General features: G+C 42.6%; 1 protein-coding gene across 1 annotated transcript in view; it reads right to left on the bottom strand.

Moving 5' to 3' along the window:
• The window catches only part of grid2ipb (glutamate receptor, ionotropic, delta 2 (Grid2) interacting protein, b), a 109699-nt gene that overhangs the window by 30285 nt on the left and 61551 nt on the right, over positions 1 to 17863 (bottom strand). Inside the window, exons 7-9 of the mRNA XM_078239868.1 lie at positions 16301 to 16484; positions 9087 to 9241; positions 6664 to 6774 (exon numbers count right to left, since the gene is read on the bottom strand). Of these exons, the coding sequence (XP_078095994.1) occupies positions 6664 to 6774; positions 9087 to 9241; positions 16301 to 16484 (450 nt within the window). The remainder of the gene's footprint in view (positions 1 to 6663; positions 6775 to 9086; positions 9242 to 16300; positions 16485 to 17863) is intronic.

The raw sequence follows: 17863 nt of genomic DNA, 5'->3' as shown, positions 1-17863 counted from the left end.
GTCATCTGCAAACTTACTAACCATGCCTCCTATATTCTCATCCAAATCATTTATATAAATATAGATAACCATATTACATACAAAGATATATACATGGATCTCGCTGATGAACTATCTTATACAAAACTCTGAAGTTACACTGCACATTTATTGACAGAGGCATTGTACCACAAAACACTGAATATATTACTAGCGTTATGGGAAAATGATTTGTGTAGCACAATATTCTGCAATGTCCATCTCAGAGTGAAAAGTAGGTGCTCTAAAAGTCAGTGTTTTAATATTAATCCATGCTGTTTTAAAATGCTTGTGTCCCTCCTCTCTTAATATTCTTAATCTGCTGGAAACTTCCTTTAATGTCAGGCAGGCCAAGAGGTACAGAACATGTGGCAATTCAAAGATAAATTTTAAATTAAATTGTAAACCAAATGTGTAACTGCATACAGAGGGAAATTAATTAAAATTCTTCCCATTGGTAAAACCAATTCTTGGCAATAATATAAGAATAATTGTAAGGTATAGATAATCTTTTAAAAAATTTTTTTTTCATTGGTGGGATGTGGGTGTCATTGGCTGGCCAGCATTTATTGCCCATCCCTAGTTGCCTGAGGGCAGTTGAGAGTCAACCACATCGCTGTGGCTCTGGAGTCACATGTAAGCCAGACCAGGTAAGGACAGCAGCTTTCCTTCCCTAAAGGACTTTAGTGAACCAGATGGGTTTTCCCAACAATCAACAATGATTTAATGGTCATCAGTAGATTCTTGCTTCCAGATATTTTTTATTGAATTCAAATTCCATCACCTACCATGGTGGGATTCGAACCCGGGTCCCCAGAACATTAGCTGAGTTTCTGGATTAATAATCTTGCGTTAATACCACTAGGTCATTGCCTCTGAACAATTATGAGTAAAGATTCAAAGATACAGGCATTCTTTTCAAAGCTATATCCTAAGTATAAATGGTTTTCAGGTTGTTTTTTTCCTGTTGTACAGTTGTTTGTTCTGTTCTTTGCTCTGAGATCTGCAGGCTTGTGTGGTTGAACATTAAGTGTTTATTGGTAACACATTACTATATACAGCTCCAAGGTGAAGGCCTTTACTGGGTGCTATCTTCATGGCTTCTTTTTATTTTATTCATTTATGGGATGTGAGTGTCGCTGGTAGGCCAGCATTTACTGACCATCCTTAGTTGCCCTTGAGAAGGTGGTGGTGAACTGCCTTCTTGAACCGCTGCAGTCCTTGAGGTGTAGATCCTCCCTAACAGCACTGTGGGTGTGAATTCCAGGATTTTAATTGGACTTCTCGACTACTCCATTCACTATCATGTGACTCTCTATGTCATAACATAGGTTGTACTGTTTCCCAGTCGCACATTAACCCTTAATATGCCAAACATCCTCATAATACACCTCCCCCAAGTCTTTACCCAAACATATGTATAAAACAATGTTTATATCCCTTCTCCTTCGATTAAGTCTCTGACTTTACAAATTCAGACAATCTGGAGGCTTTACAATTCTTCCAGATCTCGTTCTTGTCATGTTCAGAGGAGTTGTAATCTCAGTTGCTTTGAGAAAATTTTGGTGGTTCAGAGTGGAAATCGTAGTATTTGGTGTTTCCAATACTTGAGTGTTTCCATCTGATTTGTTTTTTGTGCTCCTGAGAGTTGTTTTTCTCTTTATCATCAACCCATCTGCTTTGTACGGACACCATGGATTTGTCCTGTTCCTTCCAGGGGGAATGTTCACTCCATTCATTTATAGAGTGGACTCAGGTTTTCTTTTTCCCTTGGTCCGCCATGTTCTTCCTGAAGTTGACGTTTCAAAAATGGAATCTTGATTTCCACTTGTCTCAAAAATTTAGCCAATTATTTGTTTACTCTTTTATTTTTTAACTCTTTTTCAAGCTTATTAATGTTTTCATTCAGCTCAACAACTGCTCTCGTGAGTTCAATCGTCTTTGTTTCAGAGTTATCTGCAGAACCCTTACAGAAGAGTGGCTAAAGTAACATTGGTCCTTTAGAGGATGAGAAGGGGGATGTAATAACTGGAAATGAGAAAATGGCTGAGGCTTTGAACAGGTATTTTGTGTCGGTCTTCACAGTGGAAGATACAAATAACATGCCAAAAATTGATGACAGGAAGGCTACAGCAGGTGAGGACCTGGAAACTATCATTGTCACGAAAGAGGTAGTATTGGGCAAGTTAATGGGGCTAAAGGTAGACAAGTCTCCTGGTCCTGATGGAATGCATCCCAGGGTACTAAAAGAGATGGCGGGAGAAATAGCAAATGCACTAGTGGTAATTTACCAAAATTCGCTGGACTCTGGGATGGTTCCCGCAGATTGGAAAACAGCAAATGTGACGCCACTGTTTAAAAAAGGAGGTAGACAAAAGGCGGGTAACTATAGGCCAGTTAGCTTAACTTCTGTAGTAGGGAAAATGCTTGAATCTATCATCAAGGAAGTAATAGCGAGACATCTGGATATAAATTGTCCCACTGGTAAGACGCAGTATGGGTTCATGAAGGGAAGGTCATGCCTGACTAATTTGGTGGAATTCTTTGAGAACATTACATGTGCAGTGGACAATGAGGAACCTGTGGATGTGGTGTATCTGGATTTCCAGAAGGCATTTGACAAGGTGCCACACCAAAGACTGCTACATAAGATAAAGATGCACGGTGTTACAGGTAATGTATTAGCATGGATAGGGGATTGGTTAACTAACAGAAAGCAAAGAGTGGGGGTAAATGGATGTTTTTCTGGTTTCGATCAGTGACTAGTGGTGTGCCTCAGGGATCAGTGTTGGGACCGCAATTGTTTACAATTTACATAGATGATTTGGAGTTGGGGACCAAGTGTAGTGTGTCAAAATTCGCAGATGACACTAAGATGAGTGGCAGAGCAAAATGTGCAGAGGACGCTGAAAGTCTGCAAAGGGATATAGATAGTCTAAGTGATTGGGCAAGGGTCTGGCAGATGGAGTACAATGTTGGTAAATGTGAGGTCATCCATTTTGGTAGGAATAACAGCAAAATGGACTATTATTTAAATGATAAAAAATTGCAGCATGCTGCTGTGCAGAGAGACCCGGGTGTCCTTGTGCAGGAATCTCAAGGTTTGCAGGTGCAGCAGGTAATTAAGACGACAAATGGAATTTTGTCCTTCATTGCTAGAGGGATGGAGTTTAAAAACAGCGAGATTATGTTGCAGCTGTATAAGGTGCTGGTGAGGCCACACCTGGAGTACTGTGTACAGTTTTGGTCTCCTTACTTGAGAAAGGATATACTGGCACTGGAGCGAGTGCAGAGGAGATTCACTAGGTTGATTCCGGAGTTGAGAGGGTTGGCTTATGAGGAGAGACTGAGTAGACTGGGGCTATACTCATTGGAATTCAGAAGAATGAGGGGAGATCTTATAGAAACATATAAGATTATGAAGGGAATAGATAAGATAGAAGCAGGGAAGTTGTTTCCATTGGCGGGTGAAACTAGAACTAGGGGGCATAGCCTCAAAATAAGGGGAAGCAGATTTAGGACTGAGTTGAAGGGGAACGTCTTCACACAAAGGGTTGTGAATCTGTGAAATTCCCTGCCCAGTGAAGCAGTTGAGGCTACTACATTGAATGTTTTTAAGGCAAGGATAGATAAATTTTTGAACAGTAAAGGAATTAAGGGTTATGGTGAGCGGGTGGGTAAGTGGAGCTGAGTCCACAAAAAGATCAGCCATGATCTTATTGAATGGCAGAGCAGGCTTGAGGGGCCAGATGGCCTACTCCTGCTCCTAGTTCTTATGTTCTTATGCAGAAGCTTAACAACTTCTCCTGGGCATTCAGTTTCTTTTGGAATTTTTCTTCCTGGTCACTGACTGCTCTGGAGGTCTTGTGGCATAGTGGTAGTGCTCCTACTTCTGGACCAGAAGCTTCAGGTTCAAGTCCAGTGCCAGGATTTGCTGGTCACAGAAGGAGCATTCATAATGTGGTTCAACAGGTTGATAATCAGCTCAGGAATCCTTTCAGCACTTCCCCCACTATTCCCCAAATGGAAAAGCAGTGTGGTGTGAAAGCATGATGAAACAAAAACTGGCTGCTCCCTAGACTCACTCAATCCATTTGTTAGACTCTTAATCTGTTTCTTAGAATTTTATTTTTCTGCTTTTAAAGTCTGGATTTGATTGTCCAATACTTTGCATCTCATTTTTCAAGTTTCTCAGATTGGATCAAAGTTCAAGAATTTCATCAGTTTTGATTGTTAATTCTACATTCAACCAAATGTTCTGATTCATCAGAAATTCTTTCCCAAGCATTTTTGTTTTTTACAATGCTTAAAAGATACTTCGGATACTTGAAATTCATCAAGTTCAAATTCTTCATTAGCAAAGTCATTTTCCATTTGTGAAAGTTGGTTCTTTATACTGAGCAGCTTTTCATTAGCAGAACATAATTCCCATGTGCTATCTTTCAAGCTCCCATTCTTTAATTTTACTTCCACTAGTTGTTTCTGAAACTCTTCTTACTTCTTTGTGAGATCTTTTATTTTCTCTAGCCATTCTAGGTTCTTGATTTTCATTTCCTCATATATATCTTTGGAAATGTAATGTTTTGCCAAGTTTTCTTTCAAATGTCCAATCGTTTTCTTTAGCTCTGCAGTCTCTTTCTTGTCTTCTTGACTTCCTCCTGGTATGCAGGACATCCCTAAGATTTCTCTGCCAACTGGTTCTTCAGTTCTTTCAGAGTGACATTAAAATCATTTTGCTTCTCTTTGTAATTTTCCAGAGGAACAAGTTTTGACCTGAGGGATCCTTATGGCACGTGATGGTCCTTCAACAGGTTTTCCTTTTCTTTGAGAAGCTCAACATTGCATCATCTTGAGTTTTTCTTGCCCCTCAACAGTGTCTCCTCAATGTTATTCCACCGTTCACGGCAGTATTCATTTCTTCATATTGCTGAAGGGTTATGTGCTCCTTTTGCATTTTATCTTAAAAATACAATATACTGTTCTTCCAACTGTTTTTTTTGTTGACCTCTTGCCAACCCATTCTGATTCTCAGTGCATTGCTGTGTCACTACTGATAGTTCTAACTCAGCTTTTTCTGAAGTAGTATTCAACATCTTATTTAACTCCTCATGCTTTTCTCAGGACATGTATTGATTTTTCAAAGAATCATTCAGGGCAGGAACTTCTTCAAGTATCTTTTCTGCCTGCTTTTGTGCCTGGCTATACTTCTGGGTGAGTTATTCCAACTCAGCATTGATATGAATATTTTCCAGTGGTATAGCTTAATTTTCTTTTTGCAGGTCTTTGTTTATTTTGGGCTACATTTGGGTAACTTTTCATCATTCACTGCCATATGCTCACTCTGTAAGAAGTCTCACAACACCAGGTTAGGTTAACACATCATATGCTCACTCCACCATGCCACCTGCTGTTGCGGTTTGGGTACTGTCAGCATTTTCAAAAAGTTCTATTTTAAAACCTATCAGCTGCATCTCAACCTCTTTCCTCTGCACTAAAGTCTTCAGCTCATGTACTTCATCACACTGACATGCTCTGTGACCATCTTATGGTTTGCTTGGGTATTGTCTCCCTCACCCTGGGGTCTCCTTGCCCTTTTGGTACTTTATTGTAGTTGTTCTATACCTTTTTTATAGTCTGTGCTCGCTGCGACCTGGGCTTGAATTTTACCCTTGGGGTGCATCCAAAGTCGGCATGACTGGAAGCTGATGTAAAATCCACTCTGGCTGAAATCGTGTTGTTAATGTGATATTTTGCTTGATGGCCAATTATGTGAGGTGATTGCAGATGGCTAGAGAAGGCCCCCCCACCTAACCAAAAGGGTCTTGGCAGAGGTCACCGCCCAGGTTAGTGGGCACAAAATGGTGCGCAGCATGTGGCTTCAGTGTCGCAAAAGGTTCAATTATCTTATGCAGTCAGCAAGGATAAGTGCAGAGAGGGCACGGACCTGTGTGGAGAAATGCAGTCAGGTGAACGATCTTCTGTGCATGCCAACTGGCACTGAGGCCTGCCCTGCCAAGGCTAGATTGTCAGCACAATGGGCCTCAGCGTGTTGGAGAGTGATGTGCAAGTGAAATAGCCCATTTAATGCCCAGTGGGGGCGGAGCTGGAATGAATCTTCAGAGAGACGGAGCACTAATAAGGCTTTCTATAGTTCCTTGTCAGGAGAAGACACGTCATAATGCTGTAGAGTGCTGCAGAACGAGTGGGGTTTGCCAAATATGCTAGTCCAACAAAACATGAAGATGATGCACTGGAGCTGGAGTGTGACTGGCCAGCTTGCTCCTCCTGTCATGGTGAGATGGATCTCGGCGAAAGATAAGAGTGCAGGTTACAGATGCGTGAACGTGGGTACAGCAAACATTAAGGGTTTCTATCATCAGAAAGTGAACTGTCGCAGCCAGAGTGCCCACTAAATCTCCAATGTAGAAGGCGCCATGCAAGATGTTTCTACACTTAGCTCTCCTCTCCTGAAGGTACTTATTCTCGTTAAAATACAGGTCAAGCACACTAACTCTACTCTGCCATATGATTAACGTGCGAACAAAGGCAATGAGTGCCATTAGGAAATTCAGCTGCAGGAGAAATCAAAGTTGAGTCTGATTCTGTTCTCACCCAATATCCATGCATATACATTCCTAGACATACCTATTGTGGACTCTTTTGCAGCACGTACACGCACACTGCCATGATAGACCGATGAGGTTCTGACAGAATTACGACGAGGCCCTTCAGATATCAGCTCACCTTCACCAGACTCTGTAGCAAAAAGAGGATCAAGAGTGGTCCTGAACTTCGATCAACAGAACAGATGCATTTTAAACACTGATTGTAAAATTCATCTCACTCAGAATTTTAAACAAAATAACATAGGTAATAAATACATTGCGAACAAAGCACAACATAAAAATTTGCCTACATGAGTGAAAAATGACAAGGATTGGACAAAGCAAGTGAGAAAACACAGGGACCAGTGAGTGTGAATGAGAAATCACAGGGATCAGTGAGTGTGAGAAAGAAATCACAGAGATTGGTCAGTGTCAGAGATAAATCACAGGGATCAGATCAGTCAGTGAGAGTGAGAAATCACAGGAATCGATCAGTGTGAATGAGAAATCACAGGAACCAACGAGTATGAGAAAGAAATCACAGATCGAGTAATGTGAGTGAGAAATCACAGAGACCAGTGAGTGTGAATGAGAAATCGCAGGGATCAGTGAGTGTGAGAAAGAAATCGCAGGGATTGGTCAGTGTGAATGAGAAATCACAGAGATTGGTCAATATGAATGAGAAATCACAGATCAGTGCGAGTGAGAAATCACAGGGATCAGTTGGTATGAGTGAGAAAGAGAGTGATAATTTTTATAACAAAGAAACAAAACATAGATTTGTGTAGGTATTAAGAGCAGAATTAAGGTCCACTCAGTTTTGAAGTAAAAACAAAATACAGACTGGCATTTGACAAGAGAAAATACAAAATGGAGGCCAGAGTTCATGGTCTGAAGTTGTTGAACTCAATGTCCAGTCCAGAAGCCTGTTAAGTGCCAAATTAGTTGATGAGGTGCTGTGCCTTCAGCTTGTGTTGGGCTTCACCAGAACATTATAGCAGGCCAAGAACGGAAAAATGAGCATGTGAGCAAGATGCTGAATTGAAATGGCAAACAACTGGAAGGTCAGGGTCATACTTGCGGACTGAGTGGAATGCTGACGGGGGAAGGGAGGGGTATATAATGTTTGCTAGTGGTGTCATGCCGGAGGTATCATGCTGGAGGTGGTGAAATGGGTGGCGGATAATCCTTTTGAGTATGGAGGTTGGTGGGATGGAAATTGAAGACGAGGGGGACCCTATTATGGTCTGGACAGGTGGAGAATGGGCGAGGGCAGAAGTGCAGGAAATGGGTCAGACACAATTGAGGGCCTTGTCAACCATAGTGAGTGGGGAATTCCCGGTTGAGGAAAAAGGAGGACATATCAGACATACCACTGTGGAAGGAGGCATCATCAAAAGTGATGCAATGGAGACAGAGAAACAAGGAGAAGGGTTTTTTTATTCTTTCATTGGATGTGAGTGTCGCTGGCAAGGCCATCAGAGGATATTTCTGAGTCACTGTTGAGAGTTTGGAGTGACATGTAGGTAAGGCTGCATTAGTGAATTTCATAGTCACCATTACTGAGACCATCTTGCAATTCCAGATTATTATTAATTTAAATTTTAATTCCACCAGTTGCCATGGTGGGATTTTAACCCATATTCCCAAAGGATTAGTTTAGGCCTCTGGATTACTAGTGACATTACCATTGCACTGTGTCTCTCCAAACGAAGTCCTTACAAGAAGCACAGTGTGCAGAAGTGTAGTCAAGGTAAGCTTGTCATGAATATTAGTCAACAGCCTGTCCCAAAAACATTTCCGAGAAATCAAGGAAGGGAAGGGAAGGATTGGAAATGGACCATATGAAGGTGGGAGAAGGGTAGAAATTGAAAGCAAAATTGATTAATCTTTCCAGTGCTGGGGTAAGAGCAGGTAGCATCACTGATACAGCCATCTATGTACCAGAAAAGAGTTATGGGGTGGGGGGGACCGGAGTAGTACTGGAACAAGGAACATTCCATGAACGCCACAAAAAGACAGACATAGGGCCTACGCGGGTACCTATGGCCACACCTTTTATTTGGAGGAAGTGAGACAATTCAATGAAAGAACAAGATCAGCCAGGCAGAGGAGGTGGTGGTGGAAACTGTTCTGTGTTGGCTAGGCACTGTCACATAGAGTTAATTCAGGCATTCAGTTATTTAGAACTTTGCCTTTTCAAGGTATTGCATTATACTGCAAGAATTTATACTTGAGGGCTGTAAATTCCTATTTGATAAGATGCCAGAAAGTACTCAGAGAGCTCCTGTGTGAGTTGATATTTTTGACAGTTACTTAATCCAGTGCAGCCAGCAACACAAAAGGCTCCAGTCTCTTTCTGCTCCCATGAAGGTCACACTCAATCGTTTCTTTCTCAGATTCCACAGGTCACACTCCTTGGGCAGCCTCACACGCTTTTCTTTACCAATCAGCACATCTCACCTGCGGCTGCCTTGTATCCCAGGAATCTGGCAATCTTCTGGTGACAATGTTCCTGCTCCTCATATGTCAGCAGCTGATAGATGAACTGCCAGATCACCTGTTTTGCTGGTGTGTCCAGCACGGGGTAGATGTCAACAATCAAAGTATCAATGTTCCTGTGGGAGCACAGTAGAGATTTAGTACAGAGCTCATCCTACACATGTAAAGCTCAGACAGACAGCCCTGTCTTTGGGTCTATCTGCAGAGATTCAAAAAATTATAAGATTGAGAAATGCAGAAGAACAAAAAAATCTAGGTTCAGATTTTTCAACAGGAAATGTTCCAGACTTTGGCAAGAGATGGATCCAATTCTGTGGATATAGTGTGAATGGGAACCTGTATGTCATGGGTATAGCCCCCAATGTGTATGACTTGGGGTCACTACTTGGAATATAGTATTCAGTTCTGGTCGCCACACTACCAGAAGGATGTGGAGGCTTTGGAGAGGATACAGAAAAGATTAACCAGGATGTTGCCTGGTATGGAGGGCATCTTCTATGAGGAGAGGTTGGAGAAACTTGGTTTGTTCTCACTGGAACGATGGAGGTTGAGGGGTGACCTGATATAAGTCTACAAGATTATGAGAGACATGGACAGAGTGGATAGTCAGAAGCTTTTTCCCAGGGTGGAAGAGTCAATTATTAGGGGGCACAGGTTTAAGATGCGAGGGGCAAGGTTTAAAGGAGATGTACGAGGCAGATATTTACACAGAGGATGGTGGATGCCTGGAACTTGTTGTCGGGGGAGGTAGTGGAAGCAGATACGATAGTGACTTTTAAGGGGCGTCTTGACAAATACATGAATAGGATGGGAATAGAGGGGATATGGTCCCCGGAACGGTAGGGGGCTTTAGTTAAGTCGGGTAGCAAGGTCAGTGCAGGCTTGAAGAGCCGAAGGGCCTGTTCCTGCACTGTAATTTTCTTTGTTCTTTGTTCCTGATCTCTTTAAAGGTGCTACTGTGAGAGAGCTGGGACAGGATTTTGAATCAGGATTCTCATGTTCTCATGTGAGTTCAAGTGAAAGCAGGCAGGGGGTTGCACTGTAAGAAACAGTAATCCAAATTGGTCAATTAGTGGCTAGAGGGCAGCCTCGCCAGCCATTTAGGAATAGGAAGCCCTCTAACTCAGAAGGAGCAGCAGCCTGCAGTTGAGTAAAAGAGTGAGAAAGAGAGTGCAACTCCATCTTAATGCATCCTTTTTCCAACTTTTTAAACTTTTATATTAAAAATGGAATCGGCAGCAGGACCATTGTGTGGCCTGCAGCTCCAGGTGTAACCAGGGAGGTGCCTGCCACCAGGCACCTGGCTTAGTGTCCAATGCCTTAAGTGACCATATAATCCCCTTAATTGGCAGCCTGCCACTTGCAGGCCGGTCGCCCTGCTGAGAATCGACCCCCATTCCAATTCCAGAAAAATGGCCCTAGTGTGATGCCGGCAAGCCATTCCGCTGGCACACAGTGCAAATCTTCTAGCCTACCCACTTCCGCACTCATCTCCATCCGGGGGAGAAAATCCTGTCCCTAATCTCTGTAAAGACCCCACAGTATGTGAGCTAATCTCCATATAGAACCCACAGTATGTGAGCTGATCTTTTGTACCAGTCCCACAGTGTGTGAGCCAAGCTTTTTATCGGTCCCCCATTCCACAGTGCATGAGCTGATCTTTGTGCAAGTCCCACACTGTGTGAGCTGGTCTTTGTACAGATCCCAGTGTGAGAGCTAAGCTTTGTACAGGTCTATATCAGCTGATCTCCATACAGGCCACAAAATGTATGAAAATGATAAGCCTATAAGATGTAGGGCAGGATTTTGAGCCTGCACTTTCCGTCCCCGAGATTGCTAGCAGGGGCTCAAGATCTGGAGAAACCTGGAGATCACAAATCTTGCCAGCAAGATGAGATATCCAACTTTTGCTGCCCCTCGCCGGGGACTTAATCATTAATAAATTTAGATATAATTAAACCCTACCCCCTGATCTTGCCAGATTTCATCCCCTCGGTTTACAACAGGTTCACCCAGACGTGAACCTGTCGAGGGGATCACTCCAGGGGGCAAAAGTCAGTATAGCCCCTGTGGTAGATGGACATGGCCAGGCCCTGTGGTACATTCCCAGCACACGTTGCCATTGCCAGTATGTTTCAGGCCTGAGGAGGAACCTCAAATGCAGATACTCATATATTTGTGGTGATGGGGGGAGCAAACACAGGGAAGGATGGGGATACCAGGGATCAGAGGGGGTTAGGATTCGGGAATGATCGGGGGAGGAGAGGGGAGATACCAGGGATTTTGGGAAGGGCTGGGGGAGGCCACAGAACAGGTGGAGGGAGGAAAGTTATATTTGTTAATATGAGCAGGGCACCCTTTAAAAATGGCGTCCTGATCTCACAGAAGCCGGTTCTGGCTCTTAAAGTCCCTACCCCACCAGAATGACAGCACAAACCATGCTCACTCAATTTTTTGCAGTTAAAGGGACAAGTCCTGGAGAGAATATAGGCCAACAGAGCTGGGGCGTACCATGCCTATCTTCTCACCAGAACTGACATTCTGCCAAATTCTCGTAAGATTCTGCCTATAGGAACAGAAATAGGCCATTTGGCCCATCAGGTCTGCTCCGCCATTCAGTGAGATCATGACTGATCTGATGTGTGCTTTGAAAGGTTAGTCATGGCACAAATCAATTCCAGCCTCCAGATTGGCTGGATCCACTGCAGTTCACCTACTGTCGCAACAGGTCCACAGCAGACGCCATCTCCCTGGCCCTAAACTTAATTCTGGAACACCTGAACAACAAAGACATCTATGACAGACTGCTATTATTGCTCAACCTTCAACACCATTATTCCTAGCTCCAAACTCTGTGGGTCTGGGGCTCAGCTCCTCCCTCTTTGACTGGATCCTGGACTTCCTAACTTACAGACTGCAATCAGTAAGGATAAGCAACAACACCTTCTCCACGATCATCCTCAACACCGATGCTCCACAAGGCTGTGTTCTCAGCCCCTTACTATACTCCTTATTCACCTATGACTGTATGGCCAAATTTCCCTCCAACTCGATTTTCAAGTTTGCTGATGACACCACCGTAGTGGGTTGGATCTCAAAAACTGATGAGATGGAATACAGGAAAGAGATAGAGAATCTGGTGAACTGGTGCGACGACAATAATCTCTCCCTCAATGTCAACAAAACATAGGAGATAGTCATCGACTTCAGGAAGCGTAGTGGAGGACATGCCCTGTCTATATCAATGGGGACGAGGTGGAAATGGTAGAGTACGTCAATTTTCTAGGTGTCCAGATCACCAACAACCTGTCTGGTCCCAACGCCTCTACTTGCTCAGCAGGCTGAGAATGAAATGCCAAGGAAATTTGGCATGTCTGCTACGACTCTCACCAACTTTTACAGATGCACAATAGAAAGCATTCTTTCTGCTTGTATCACAGCTCGGTATGGCTCCTGCTCTGTCCAAGACCGCACAAAACTCCAAAGAGTCGTGAACGAAGCCTAGTCCATCACGCAAACCAGCCTCCCATCCATTGACTCTTCCCGCTGTCACGAAAAAGCAGCCAGCATAATCAAGGACCCGACGCATTGAGTCGTAGAGCACCCCGGACATACTCTCTTCCGCCTTCTTCCGTCGGGAAAAAGATACAGAAGTCTGAAGATATGTACCAACCGACTCAAGAACAGCTTCTTCCTTGCTGCCATCAGACTTTTGAATAGACCTATCTCGTATTAGTGTACAGTGAAAAGTGTTGTTTCTTGCGCACTATACAGACAAAGCATACCGTACATAGAGAAGAAAAGGAGAGTGCAGAATGTAGTGTTACAGTCACCCTAGCTGTGACTGTAACACTACATTCTGCACTCTCCTTTTCTTCTCTATGTACGGTATGCTTTGACTGTATAGTGCGCAAGAAACAACACTTTTCACTGTACACTAATACATGTGACAATAACAAATCAAATCAGAAAATGATAATCCTCAACTCCACTTTCTACATAAACCTTGATTCCCTTATTGCTTAAAGATGTCTATCTCAGTCTCGAACATACTTAATGACTCAGCCTCCACAGCCTTCTGCTGTGAAAAATTCCACAGATTTACAACCCTCAGAAAAGAAATTCCTCTTCATATCTGTGTTAAGTGGTCAATACTTTACTCTGAGATTATGCCCCTTGGCCCAAAACTCTCCCACAAGGAGAAACAGCCTCTCAGCAACTACTCTGTCAGGCCCCCGGAGAATTCTACATGTCTCAATTAGGTCACCTCTCATTCTTCTAAACTCTAATTAGAGGCCCAAGCTACTCACCTCTCCTCATAAGAAAATCCCTCCATACCTGGAATCAACCTAGTGAACCTTCTCTGGACTGTCTCCAATGCTAGTTCATCTTTCCTTAGATAAGGGGACCAAAACTGTTCATAGTTTTCCAGGTGTGGTCTAAATAGTGCCTTGTATAGTTTTAGCAAGACTTCCCTACTTTAATACTCCAGCCGCTTTGAAATAAAGGCCAACATTCCATTTGCCTTCCCTATTACCTGCTGAACTTGCATGCTAGCTTTTTGCAATTTATGCACAAGGACCCCGAAATCTCTCTGCTGCAGCTTTCTGCAATCTTTATTTGCAGTATTTATTCTGCAATAATATTTGGCTCCTTTATTCTTCCCACCAATGTGCATAATTTCACAAATGCCAAACACGGACAATTGGTATGAGCTAGGAGGGCACCATGGTCAGCATGGACCAGTTGGGCTGAAGGGCCCGCTTCCATGCTGTATTGCTCTATGACTCAATTTTCCTACATTCTATTCCATTTGCCAAATTTTTGTCCACATACTTAACCTGTCCATATCCCTCTGCAGAACATTGTGTCATCCTCACCAGTTGCCACCTTTGTTTTGTGTCTTCTGCAAACTTGGCAGTAGTATATTTACTTCACTTGTCCAAATCATGAATATATGTTGCAAATAATTGTGGCCCCAGCACTCCACCAGTTACAGGTTGCCATACTGAAAATGACCCTCTTATCCCAACTCTCTGTCTTCAGTTTGTTAGTCAATCCTCTATCCATGGCTAATATACTACCCCAACACCATGGGAATCTTTTATTAAATAATCTTTTGTGCGGTACCTTATTGAATGCTTTTTGGAAATCCAAGCATATTACATCTACTGGTTCCCCTTTATCCTCTGGGACTTTTCCAGAATTTAGGAATTCTTGGAAGATTACTACCAGTGTACCCATTATCTCTGTAGCTACTTCCTTTAATATCCTAGCCCATCAAGTCAAGGAAACTCCATACTGTCGCCCCATTAGTTTCCCTGGTACTTTTTCTCTAGTTATTATACTTATTTTCCTCCCCCATTTTTGCCCCTTGTTTATTTAGCATTTTTGGAATGTTATTAGTGTCTTCCACTGTGAAGACTGACACAAAGTATTTATTTAACTTTTGTGCCATTTCCTGGTTCCCCTTTATTTTTCCCCAGTCTCATTCTCTAAGGGCCCTATGTTCATTTTGGCCTCTCTCTTCCTTTTTATATATTTGAAGAAGCTCCTGCTGTCCATTTTATATTATTTGCTAATTTACCCTCATAGACCCTCTTTATTATTCTTTGGTCACCATTGTTTGTCTTTGAAACTTTCCCAATCCTCTGGTCTACCACTAACCTTTGTCATATTGTATGTTTTTTCTTTCAGTTTAATATTATACTTAACTTCCTTGGTTAACCATTGTTGATTTATCCCCTTCCTAGAATCCTTCTTCCTCACTGGGATATATCTTCATTGTGAGTCATAAACTATTTTCATAAACATCTGCCATTGCTGATCAACTGTCTTTTCTGATAAACTCCTTCCCCAGTCCATTCCAGCCCTCATTCCTTTGTAAGTATCCTTATTTAAGTTTAGCATAGTCATTTCTGACCCAAGTTTGTCACTCTCAGCCTGAATGCTGAACCTAACCATATTATGGTCACTGTTTCCTAGGGGACATTTTACTCAGTTATCTATTAAATCTGCCTCATTATACATTACCAGATCCAAAATAGCCAGATCCTTGTTTGGATCCACAACATATTGTTCTGGGAAACTGTCCTGAATACATCCAATGAATTCTTCCTCCAGGCTATTTCTGCTAATTTGATTTTCCCAATCCAAGGTACGGCCTTTTTAAATACTTATTCCTCCCAATTTATCTTCCATTCTCCAGTATAGCTACTGTTAGGGGGCCTATGGACTACTCCCACAAGTGCCTTCTTCTCCTCGTCATTTCTTACCTCCACCCATATAAATTCAATATCTTCCGACCCAAGATCATTTCTTGCTATCATACTTATTCTATCTTGTACTAACAAAGCTACCCCACCACCCTTTCCTTCCTGCCTGTCCTTACGAAAAGTCACATACCCCTGAATACCTAGTTCCCAGCTTTTATCTCCTTGTAACCACGTCTCTGTAATGACTATAAGATCATTCAAATTAACCTCAATTTGTGCCATTAATTCATTTATTTTGTGCCAAATACTTTGACTTTATTTGCTGTTTTTTTTCACATTTGTTTACTGTGTCTTCCCCTCCTCCATAAAGAGCCCATAGTGTGTGAGTTGATTTCCATACAAGCCCCACAGTGTGTGAGCTGATCTCCATACAGACCCCAGTATGTGAGCTGATCTCTGTACAGACCCCACAGTGTGTGAGCTGATCTCCATACGGACCCCAGTGTGTGAGCTGATCTTCCTACAGACCCCAGCGTGTGAGCTGATCTTCCTACAGACTCCGGTGTGTGAGCTGATCTCTGTACAGGCCCCACAGTGTGTGAGCTGATCTCCATACAGGCCCCACAGTGTCTGAGCTGATCTCCATAGAGACCCCAGTATGTGAGCTGATCTCTGTACAGACTCCACAGTGTGTGAGCTGATCTCCATACAGACTCCAGTGTATGAACTGATCTCCATACAGGCCCCACAGCGTGTGAGCTGATCTTTGTACAGGCCCATGGTGTATGGGATTATTTCAGTACAGGCCACAGGGAGTATAAAATTTGCAGACAGCAACAAACTATTGTCTTTTCTTTAATGCAAGATAAAATGACATTTCTTCTTGACTAAGCCCAAATAATGAGCTTCATTCCAGCTAAGTTTTGGTGTAATGACAATATGGAGCTAGCTGATGGTTACCTGTGCTGGAAGAAACCCTCGAGAGCCTTGCAGACACTGTACCGCTCTTGGGGGGTCAGGAGATGCTCCAGTTGCTGGATGAAGGTTCTGCCTTGGAACTTTATACTGGGTGGCAGAATTTCAGCTACCCACTGTAGAGAAGTCAGTGATGATGAGTATGAGGGAGAGTCCACAGGTTCCGGTTCTGTGCATTGTACCACAAGGAAGAGAACAAGAACAAGGACAGATTATATACACAAAAAGGCCACAGACAGAAATACACACATACCTATGCAGTAGGGACCTCTGCACAGGCATACATAGACAAATACATGGACATAGAATTATGGAAACAGCATAAAGGAAGACATTTGGTTCATCAAGCCTGTACCATCTCTTTGAAAGAACAGTTGTGAATAGTCCCACACCATTGCTCTCATACTTACATCTGAGCTTGTAGTATTACAATCCTATTAGGGACTTTAATGTTTAAAGAAGAAATCCGAACACCCAGCAATTAACCCACAGAACAGTACCATAAGATTTAACATTTTGAAACAAAACAAACAATATTGTGTACCAAAATGAATTAAGCAAAGTAAGCACTATTATACACTAATATAATAATGGAGGCAGCACAGTGGTTAGCGCTGCTGCCTCACTGCGCCATGGACCCGGGTTCAACTCTGGTCTCAGGTGACTGTGTGGAGTTTGCACGTTCTCCCTGTGTCTGTGTGGGTTTCCTCTGAGTGCTCCGGTTTCCTCCCACATTCCAAAGATGTGCGACTTAGGTTAATTGGTCATGCTAAATTGCCCCTTAGTGTCAAGGGGATTAGCAGGGTAAATACATAGGGTTACAGGGATTATTGTTGGTGCAGGTTAGATGGGCCAAATGGCCTCCTTCTGTACTGTGGAGATTCAATGAATTATAATATAGCACTATAGTTAAAATTCAGTTTTACATTTTACTACTCCTCAGTATACAGTTATAAATTACATCGATCTTGAAAATGCATTCACTTCTCTAAAGACCAATCCACAAATCCTCTGGAATTCACTTTAATTTCAGTGTTACAGCTATCCTCTGAGGTAAGCTTTCATTAGCTTTTTGATTATGCAATTCTCCATCTTTTTTCTTTACATACCTCATGACTGGAGATGCCTCAGTTCCTTGTTAGGGTTGTCAGCAGATACCCAACTATCTTCTTACAGCTTCCAAGCTAACTCTGCTGACTGCTTTTTGCCACAAGGCTCTGTGAGGACCACTGTAGATTTCTTTCTTCAGCTACAAGCTAGGCAAATCTTCCAGCTGCTTTCACCCTCGCTAAATCCAAACTAAACTTGAGCCCCCACCTGCATTCTGCATGGTGAACAATAAAGTTAGTATTTTCTTTGCTTAAATACAAGCTTGACTAACATTCATTTCTTTTAACCCTATCTTCTCAATGAGTTGCAGTCTATACAAGACCGAATCCTCAACTACCTGTCTTTTCCCAGACTAAACTGCACTAAGTAAATTGCTCATTCGGCGAGCCAGTGCAGATACAATAGACTGAGTGCCCTTCTTCTGCACTGCAAAAAATT

The sequence above is a fragment of the Mustelus asterias genome, chromosome 23, assembly GCF_964213995.1.
Source record: "Mustelus asterias chromosome 23, sMusAst1.hap1.1, whole genome shotgun sequence".
Classification (NCBI taxonomy): domain Eukaryota; kingdom Metazoa; phylum Chordata; class Chondrichthyes; order Carcharhiniformes; family Triakidae; genus Mustelus; species Mustelus asterias.
This window is presented reverse-complemented; position numbering and strand designations above follow the sequence as displayed.